At 41.8% G+C, this 10,816-nt stretch overlaps 1 protein-coding gene across 1 annotated transcript; it reads right to left on the reverse strand.

Moving 5' to 3' along the window:
- Window positions 1-987: 987 nt before the first annotated feature.
- LOC114637046 (dimethylaniline monooxygenase [N-oxide-forming] 5) lies at window positions 988-7,469 on the reverse strand (the record flags this gene model as incomplete). The annotated part of the gene is made up of 3 exons (XM_028785174.1): window positions 988-3,172; window positions 3,976-4,048; window positions 7,117-7,469. Coding segments are annotated over 3 exons (772 nt in total), but the record flags the coding sequence as incomplete, so codon positions are not given.
- Window positions 7,470-10,816: the final 3,347 nt, after the last annotated feature.

Raw genomic sequence — 10,816 nt, forward strand, 5'->3', positions numbered from 1 at the left:
TTACCATGGATACCTTCTTCCTCAAGGGTCCGACTGGTATACTAGGAAGCCTTCTCAGACTGGCTTCTGATGACTTCAATAGTTAGAAGGTAGTAAGGTATTTGTAGATCATCCTAAGGTTGCCTGGTACTTTTCTCATGTCTAGCCTGGGCTATCATCTGAAGGAGAAACACCACAGAGGTCACCTCATGCATACAGCTGCCAGTGACTGCTAATGCTTGTATTGACGTGGACACCTGACTGAGGTAACCTATCTGTCTGATTTCTCCTCTGCAGTTATCCCTCACCCCCTCCCACACTAGAAGGGAGTTAATCTATGTGGTACATCTAAGAGGTTGTGCGTCATTTCCTTGAGGGGCAAGAACATAAATTATTTGGAATTCTGTGTGGGAGTTTTACTTATCCCGTTCCAGTAATGGTTCCAATCATTTATAACAGCATAGACTCAGGTAGCTTTGTGTTTCAGGTTATAATCCAATAGAAGGTTATTTATTGCTCAATCTTTTTTTCCCAATTTGGCCGCTGGGACCACTTTGAAGTTGATTTCTATACCCCTTTGACATGGGCTATTCAGTCTGTTTGGTTCATTTCTTTATTCTGTGGTGTTGGAAGAATACATCTTTTGGTTCATCAGATTTATCATAGTTGGGTAAGTGATATAATCATTTAATATGGCCAGAAGAGCAAAATGTGTAAATTGATGAACCAGTACATGCTCATCAGTAACTACGCTTTGTATCTTCAGTTGTTTTAAGTTCAAGGTCCTATTCTAGTCTTACCTTCAGCTTGGTTTAGAAATCAATGACATTTTTGTAGTTTTACATATTCTAAGTGGAACCAGAAAGTAGAATCGATTTAAAAGTACAGGCTTAGAAAGAAGCCTCTGGTATTAGTGTCCATAAGTAGAGACTACGTTCCTGGTGGTGCAGTGCTTCAGAATCTCTACAAGCTAAATAAGAGCAACTTGACATTGTAAAAGAAGAAAAGTTAAGATTCAGGGCTTCAGTTTATTTTTGAACAAAAGCAATCTTCAGATTAAAAAGAAAAATCCCAGACCCATTTTTAATAATGACTAACATTCAGTTTCTAAAGGATTAGGGGAAGGAAAAGGGTTCCAGAAACCAGACCAGGGCTCAGTGCTCAAGTTTTCAGAGAGTATGCTGGGTGAAATATTAGGCAGCTGTCCAAATCCGTATGTAATTAGGGACGAGTTTGAAGTCTCACATATCTGCTCGCAAGCGTTTGTGATATTCCAATGCTATTCCTGCAGTGGGTCAAACTATCCCCCACTTTAATGACTGGCAGCAGTCCATTTACAGACACACTACACAGCAGTGTTTTTCTGAAGATACACTGCCTGGCACATCCAGTACCTATCCTCAGGGAGCTCAAGCACTTCTGACAGCTAATGCTTCTTAAATCCTGCAGTTCAGATCCGCTCTGCCTTTCTGAACTATACTGTAGCACACAGGTCTAGGCAGAATGCTTGTAGTTAATATTACTATTAGTTAATATTAGTTCTAACTTAAGACGTGGAAGAGCTCGTTGATTCTTATCATGTAGACTCTGAAGGAAGGAAGGAGCTGGGCAGGGATAATCACATTTGCTGAACCCAGCTCAACCGCTGGCACTTACTTCCACAGCTGGATCCTAATACTAGCCCTGCAAGATCTGGCTGGGACAACTAACTAAAAGCCTCAAATTCTTTAACCAACCTATTGGAAGATGGCAAATCATTTAAAAGACTTTTAACTTAGAAGAGCAATTTCTTTTCTCATTTTGTAGTTTTTGTTGTGGCTTGAGCCAAGTTCTTGCTATATGCAAACCTGGTTGGCCTGGAACTCACTATATAGACTAAGCTGGTCTTGAACTTGTGGTGACCCCTTGCCAGGTCTGGAATGACAGGCATGTGCCACTATGTTCAGTCTGGTAGTTTCTTTTTTAAGAAAATAGAAGCAAGAGGTAGGGAGATGGCTTGGTCAGTGAGAGCACTTGGTGTGAAGGCAAGTGGTCCTGAGATCAAATCCTCAGCAACCACCTGAAGATGGGTGGATTCAGTTACTAAACTTAATAGTTAATTTATACAATTAATGTTATTAAAATTGATAATGGGTCACATTAGGAGTTCTGTGGAGTCAGCCATTTATTAGATTGACTTAGAGATGCCACCTTATTTCATAAACATCAACGAGCACTTATTCAGCATGAACCCCATGTCGGAACTTAGCTAACAATGTATTTTCTGTTTTTCCAATGTCATACCCTCACTGTATTAATCTTGAAGCCAGGAGTTCCTCATCGTCTGCACCCTTGATCTTGGACTTCCAGCCCTCAGCACTAAATGGTTCTTTCTGGATTGCCCTCTGTGGGAATTCCTGAAATAGACATGTGGGCTCTGCTTACAAGGTCAAGTCCTAGCCAGTATGCACTTGATAATACTCAAGATGGATTACCATCCAATGAGGTCTAGCTGTGCAATACTAGAAACACAACACAGTCAAGCATTAAGAGAACTCTGCTCATGACCTACAAAGATGACCAAGGGGATCTGAGCTCACGGTCTGGGAATTAACAGAAGGAGAGATGACAGGCTCAAGACGGAAATAAATTATCAAGAAGGAGATAAATTGATTAATGAAAACCTGATATCACAGAAGGAAAAACAAGAAAGATTAGTGATTGAGGGAGGGAGAAAGGGGGTGGGAGGAGACATAGATTGTGATTGATTCCCGTGCAGTCTAAAGCTGAGTATTCAGTCTTGTGAGGTTCTGAAGGTGGCACTAGGTGGGGCTTTCCAGTGGAACCTGGAGCATTGCAATGCCACATCTAAAAATAAGCCAGGATGACAGCAAATAAAGTGACAGCTAGCATGAGGACACGCACTATCACCAGCGATGGCCCAGAACTGTTCCTTTTCACCACACTTGTCATCAGAGGCTTTCGTATACGATCTTCTGTGGTGAGAATAGTTTTTCGGGCTCCAGCCCACTTTCCAGGGCCCTGCAGGCGATAATGGACTGGAGTACAGGGTCCCAGAAGTAACTGTAATGCCAGCTTGGGGTCAGTGAAGGCCAGAAGCAGGAGATTAGGCCTGACACCCACCAAATTTGCAAGTTCTTCCATGGTGTCTATATAGTCTCCCTGGATGGTATGACGCTGGCTGTCCACATACCTAAAGCAAAGAAGACAGAAGTCCCAGGCTGTCAGAAATTCATGCAAAAGCCATGGCAACTAATCAGTCAATCGGTGCTTTGTGAGTTGGTATTTGAGGGTTCGATATCATGCTGACAACTGTGAAAGAGGCAGGACGTGTGTTACCTTCCTTAAGGACCTTAAGATGCACTAGACTCTAATGCATAAACGCTCGGCCCAAGAGGTCAGACATGGATAAGCCTTCAGGTGAATGTTCTGGGTTGGAGGGAAAATGGAAATGTAGAGAGAAGGTAGATGAGAGTGCTCTGGCTGGAGGATAAGGAAATGGGAGAACAAAGTAAGTATTGTGAGTGAGGCACCAGCTCAGTGATGGAGTAAGGAAGGGATGGACACAGAGTACAGGCATGGCAAATCTAGGTAGTGCCTACAGGTGGGAAATAGAGCCCCTGAGAAGAGAGCTGTCACAGAAAGTCTTACTGTTTGTCCCTCAAGACAGGGAAGGGTTTTTCTACTGTAATCTCCTCTTTGAGCTGACAGTACAGCAAGCATTAAGTGATCCTCACCAAACAATACACCCAATGTTCCAGGTATAGTTTATTCCTCCCCAACTTCTTTTGGGTCCTAAACACAGTCTTTAAACATGCGCCATTAGAGTCTCTCTCCTTCTCCGTGCACATACAAACCACAGGCGCCACCATTCCCTCTGCTTCACTGTGTAATAGAAATCCTTAAGCCCCCACACGGAAAGTAAGTATAGCACAATATGCTCCTTACTGAGAAACACATAAATTGTCCACAAGTCTTCCTGGGAGCGGTTCTTACCTTTTTGCCATTTTCTCTTGAGCCTTATTTATATCTGCCATCATTTCACTTTGTGAGGGCAATTTCTTAAGCCCTAAAGAGAAAAAGATTACAATAGAAGCTTTAATTACTTCAGAATGTGCAGCAATTCAAAAGGCAGTCACCACACTGTGGAGAATTCAAAGAGCTACAGGGCCTCTGGAGAGATTATAAAATGCATTTGGGACTGTCACTGTCAAAATGTGATGGTAAATGTTGAGAACCCTAAGTCTGGAAAGGAGAAACTGGAAATGCTCCCAAATCCAAATTTCTTTTGAGCACTAAGAAGATGCCTTAAGGGGCCGGAGAGATGGCTCAGAGGTTAAGAGCACTGACTGTTCTTCCTGAGGTCCTGAGTTCTATTCCCAGCATCCACATGGTGGGTCAAACCCATCTGTGATGGGATCCTATGTCCTCTTCTGGCCTGCAGGCAGAATGCTGTATACATTTTATATATGGTACCAGTTAGATAAAGTCAAAATAGTATTTAAACTAAAAGTAACTCCTGACCAACCAGTCTTCTTCACAGAAAAGTAGGCACTAGGCACACTCCATAAAACTCTGAAACATTTCATTGGAGATTGAAATAGAGCTTCCCTAATGCAATATTCTCCTCTGTAAGACTGGTGCAAGCAGTTATCTCACTTCTCCATAGACATGTGTGGTCATGGAGACCTTATCTATTCCCAAAACATGGCACAATTGTTTGTCTGCTTTATTTTTGCTGGAATATTCTTTGTGGTAGCCCTCAAACCTACTTCTGTGCAACTTCAAATACTGGGCCTAACTCTGCTTCTGAGGTAAGGGTTGAGATTCAACACTTGGCAGGCCTTAAAGCAAGAAACAACCCTTTTATGTCATGTCATGATTAGGTCAATCTTAAATCCCTGTATACCAGGCTTCACAACATCTGCCATCTGGGGGGGTTTCCCTTTTCTGAGCACAACCAACGCTCTCTTGATAGTCTCCCTAAAGATGTGATCCAGAAACTCAGTATCCAGGAAGACCCTTCTGTGTTTCCCATGTGTCCTCTCATTTGGTCCATGGGAATTGTCCCTCACAGTTCAGATATTGAAGAGACACTGTAATGCTTCCTGCTTCAACCACAGGTTCTAGAGTGTTCAAGAAACTCATGTGAAGAGTTGACTTCTGAGTCACTTCTCCTGATTTAACCAAATGCTTTATGTTTAATAATAATGGCACACATTACAAAAGCAGAGGCCTATTTCTTGGCTGAGAGACAGCCAGCTCATTTTTTAAAATTCTATAGCTGAGACAGACAAAGATGTGTAGAATTACCTGATGTAGTTCTTTCTTGATTCATTACCTCTATTTTTATCTAAGCATTCCCATGTTTAAACATAATTTAAAAAATCATATTTAAATTTTGCTTGTCCAGTGTTCTCAAATAGCATAGGCCCCACTGGATAGAACTGGGAGAAATTGAGAATGATAGAAGTTGGAAAATCTAATCAACCATTGGCCATGAGAAGTTTTCAGTAGGGAGAGAAAGCTGTAATTCCAACAAAAACTCTTGACTAATTTTAAATTAAACAGCAATAGCAACAAGTTCTAATATTGTAACCATAGAAAGAACCTCAGTGTTTTCTCTGTCTTCTGTACTGCATTACATCATCCTCCCAGCCAATTAAGCCAGCCAGCCAGAGGCTCCTTTCTGGTTTCCTTGCACTCCTCACAATTTCAGAAGCCATCTGTTTATCCTGAAATGGTACTGGCTGACAGGTTCTTCTTCTCAAACTGATAGTATGCATCCATCAGAATTTCACCCCATAGTTCTGGTTTGACCCTTCAAAACAATACTGAGTAAACCTACTTCTATGTGCCATCCATTTGAATATTTAAAAGCGAAAGTTTCACCCTTCCTCAGGTTTTAACTTCTGTAGCATAAATGTCTCTAGCTACTTCACATGCATTCAGATGGTGTGCTTTCAAATCCTTTATGTCCTATTATTTTATGTGTCTGATTGTTCTCTGTCTGTCTGTCTGTCTGTGCATCCATCATGTGTGTGCCTGGTGTCCCTGCAGGTTGGGCATCAGATCTCCTGAAACTAGAGTTATAGATGTTTGTGAGCCACCATGTGGGTGCTGGAAAATGAACTGGAGTTATCTGCAAGAGCAACAAATGCTCTTAACTTTTGGACCATCTCTCCAGTCCTGCTCAGGCAATTGTATCTCTTCCCCTGTTAATTATGTTCTTGCTTTTTTTTTCCTCTCAGAATTTATCTTCAGGTATGGGTTTTAATTGGAATAGAAAAGAACAATTATATTATCTTCAGGCATTAGGATTCCATAATGATGCTGAGTTTCAGGAGGTCTTCAGAAAGGCTTAGCACCCTGCTGACTCACACCAAATCTATTCTCCTAAACTCTGAAGCCTCTTGACACAGAGCTCAAGCTGGAAGAGGAGCTTAAGGGGGTGGGGAGTGAGGATTTGAGAAATCAAATACTCCACATTCTGGAGGGTTCTCTAAGCATCTCTTAGTTCAGAGGTTCTCAGCCTTTCTAATGCTGTGACCCTTTGATACAGTTCCTCATGTTGTGCTGACCCACAACTATAAAGTTATTTTTGTTGATACTTTATAACTGTAATTTTACTACTATAATAAATCATAATGTAAATATCTGATTTGGGACTATTATGGAAGAGTCATGTGACCCCCAAAGGGGTTGACCCACAAGCTAAGAACTGCTGTCCATGGCTGAAATTAAGTCATCCTAGTCTATATTTGACTTTACCTGTAATGAAAGAATCACTCAGTGTTGCACATATACACCAGCTGATTACAGGCTAGATGAGTAGATTCCAGCCTTCAGTGCACATTGGAGTCACCTGGAGAACATTTTTCTCAATGATCTTAAGCCAACCCCACCTCTGAACTGAGCATCTTAAGGAATAGGATTAAAGCATGCCTAATGAACAAAAATTTCTGATGTGTATCTCCAGATACATTACTACTTTGGATTCATTGAAAACAAGTTTTCTGGCACTAGCTTTGTGCCTGGCACTGTTAAAAATCATACCTGCCCTGTAGGTATTTAAAAGCAATTCTATAGTAATAGCTAATGCATTTCACCAAGCTGTCCATGGGTATCATCACTTACCTTTGAACACTTGAGTGGCCCAGCGGCCTTGGAGCTCTGAAATAGGCATAATGGCTCCCAAAGGCTGAATTAAACCAATAATCGCAAGAGTTGGTTTTTCCAGATTAGGTGGAAAGACCTTTTTGTACAAGGACACCTTGTTTTTGACGACTTTGACAGAGTCCTCAAGGAAAGGAAAGGCAAAGCTGTAGCCTGTGGCAAAGATGACCACATCAATGTCATCTTCCCTGGAGCCATCCTCAAATATGGCGGCTGTCTCTGTGAACTGCTTCACATTCCCTTTCACCTTCACCAAGCCAGAAATGATACGATTGGGCAGCTCATCGTTTACCGTTGGATGCTGACTCAGAGCCCTGGAAATGGGTCAGGCAAGCCAAGAGGTGAGGTGAGCAAGGAGGAGGGAAGCAAGGAATCACATGTCATCTTCTGCTCTGGTGGTCAAAGGCACACCTGCTCATCCTTCTGTCTGGCCAAGGGAGCTGCAGAAGGGCTACCTTACACTAGCTTGGCAGAGATCAGGACATTAGTGCTGGATAGCTGGGAAAGGGAGGGTAGTGAAGGAATGAAAGGCAAAGAAATTTATCTGAGGAGTGTAATATGTGGTTTCTCAGGTAACAGCCATGTTCTGAGGCATGGTCAGGATACTGACCAACAGTTTCCAGACAACTCTCAAGAAACGGCAGCACTAGACCATGAACATTATGTTCAGACCAATTTCCAGTTCCAAAGGCCAAGAGATAGACTTAAATCACCATTTTCCAAATCACAAACAAATCATGTATACATAGGAATCTATAGTCTATATGTAGGTAGCTTTTCTGTGCATTAAATTACTTGACTCTCAGTCTTCATGACATAAGTTGGGCACGTGTCATTATCCATGGCTTGTAGATGGAGAAACAGGTCTGGAGAAGTTGAGTGACTTCCCAGTGTGACACAGCTTAAGCTCTTAGAATGTCTGTCAAAATAGCTTTGAATACTTGTGATGGGCTAGGAGTGTTGTCTGAGGCTATCAGGGAGTAAGGTGCCAGGTGTCTGCTTCCAGCTTTTTGAGTCTTCTCTGTCTATCTCTGTCTCTCTGTCTCTCTCTCTCTCTCTGTTTCTCTCTCACACTCTCTGTCTCTCTGTCTCTCTCTCTGGCTCTCTTCCTCTCTCTCTTTTAGATTATTTATTTTTTTGTACATGAGTATGCTGTTGCTTTCTTAAGACAAACAAGAAGAGGGCATCAGATCCCATTACAGATGGTTGTGAGCCACCATGTGGTTGCTGGGAATTGAACTCAGGACCTCCGGAAGAACAGTCAGGGCTCTTAACCGCTGGACCATCTCTCTAGCCTCTTCTTGAGTCTTTTAACCCGCTTATTTACAGGTGATCTGCAGGTTCTATCCTTTATGGAGACTCTTTTCTACATTACAACATCATTTTTCTCAGTCTCCTTTTCAAACTGTTCCCCATCCTTTATCTCTAAATCAGCCATCTACACAGCTGTGCAAGCCACAAAACTATTCCTCCCATTTCTGCCTCTGACATCTGTCAGGCAGTTTTTTCCTTCTCGCCCCTGGAATGCTCAGTTGTCTGTACACTCCCATTCCATCGCCTTTCCACAGCAGGTTTAGAATGGACATTCTTTCAAATAATTTATTATTTATTTTTATTTTATGTGCCTTGGTATTCTGCCTGCATGCATGGCTGTGTGAGGGGGTCAGATCCCCTGCAACTGGAATTACAGACAGTGAGCTGCCATGTACAACTGGGAATTGAACCCAGGTCCTTTAGAAGAACAGCCGGTGCTGTTAATCACTGACCCTTCTCTCCAGTCCACAGAATGGGCATCCTTAAACATACTATTATGCTATCTACTTCTCAATATTTTTCTTAAAGGTTGATTTATTTATCATTTAAAGTATATGTGTGAGGATGTGTGTGTATGTATATGCACCATATGTATGCCTAGCTCTTGTAGAGGCCAGAGACATTGGATCCTCTGGAACTACTGTTACAAGGGGTTGTGAGCCTCTGATGTGGGTGCTGGGAGCAGAGCCCCAGTCCTGAGCAAGAGGAGAAAGTCCTCTTAACCTCTCAATCATCTCTTTCCAGCGCCAATTAAAATATTTGAATGTCTTTGTAGTGGCGTCATTCTGAGCCTCATTTAGAAGACCAAGTAAGCTCTCATGCCTCATGAAATAAACACGAAAATGAGTACACTCAACGTAATATAGCAAAGGAACCACCACTATGCGACGCAGAATTTAGAAGTGACCAGTATTGTTTTTAAAAGGTCTATGTTGAAAAAAGAGAATTGTAATTATTATTTCAGAGTAAGAAATATTATAACTATATGACAGACAGCAGTGATGTGAGTAATACATGTTAGAAAGCATCAACAAGGCTTGAAATAATATTGTTGGGAAAACTGTTGAAACTTTAATATGCCAATATTTTAAATGTATTTATCAATTTAAAATTTCTGACTGTGATACTTGTGTTATTGATATATCAAAAATGTTCTTTTTCTTATGTGATACATGCTGAAATATTTTAGATAACATGCCTTAATGATTATAACTTACTGTCACGTGATTAAAAAAATATGTACCTCGTATGTGTGTACATTGTGTAGACATGGATCTATTGATATTTCAACAGGGGACAGAAAGAAAACAAGTATAGCAAACTTCAAATAGGAAATCTGGGTAAGAGGTGTATACAAGTGGACTTTGTATTTCCTAATTGCGCAACTTTTCTGTAGATCTGAACACTAAAATGAAAATAAAACAAAAGCCAGGGGAGTGGCTAGGTGGATAATATCTCTGGGGCAAGCCCAATGACATGAGTTGGATCATCAGAGCCCACACAGTAGAAAGAGAGGGCTGCCTCTCACAAGCTGTGCCCTGGCCTAGACTTGTGCACCTTGCATGTGACCCTGCCCCTCCCCCAATAAATAGATAAGCTAAAAAGGCATAAAAATAAAGCATTTAAAATTAGTCTTTAGAAATGTTTCCATAAAAGTTTCAACAACGAGTGATTGTATGTGTGAGTGTGTGTGTGTTTGTCTGTCTGCGGGTGTGTCTGTGGTTTTGTGTGTCACAGTGGCATATAGAAGTCAGAGGTCAACTTGTACAGGCCAATTCTTTCTTTCCACCGTGTGAGTCCTGGGGATGGAACTCAGGTCATCAAGCTTGGCAGCCAGTGTCTTTACTCTTGAGCTGTGTCACCGCTCCAAGTCCATTCTTTGTGGTATAATTTCACTCCATGTTCCACTGTATTCCAGGCTTTGCTGTTGTCACACAACACCCCTCCTCCACACACACCTGATAGTCCTGGAGACTGAATGCCAACTCTCACTCATCCTAGGTGAGTCGTCTACTGCTCAGCTATATTTCCAACCAAATTGATTTTTCACCTCTTCTCCTTAAGTTGCCCACAGGACTCACTTAGCTCTACGTTTACAGAAAGTCCTCGAAAGGCAAGGTGATACTGTTTGTATTAGGGTTACCAATATGTTCTTTTCCCTGTTTATCTTATGCACAGGATGATGAATGCCTGGCTTACAGCAGGCTTGTTGGATGAGTGAGCAAACTATGTCCTACCCTCCACTACTGTTTTGTTGTCACTGAGGGTCATATGTGAAGAACTGACACCACAAGAGAACACCACTGTCAAAGGAATAAGCTGAAATCCTACAGAGCATCAAGTCTGA

Source organism: Grammomys surdaster, unplaced genomic scaffold, assembly GCF_004785775.1.
Source record: "Grammomys surdaster isolate TR1022 unplaced genomic scaffold, NIH_TR_1.0 125156, whole genome shotgun sequence".
NCBI lineage: Eukaryota > Metazoa > Chordata > Mammalia > Rodentia > Muridae > Grammomys > Grammomys surdaster.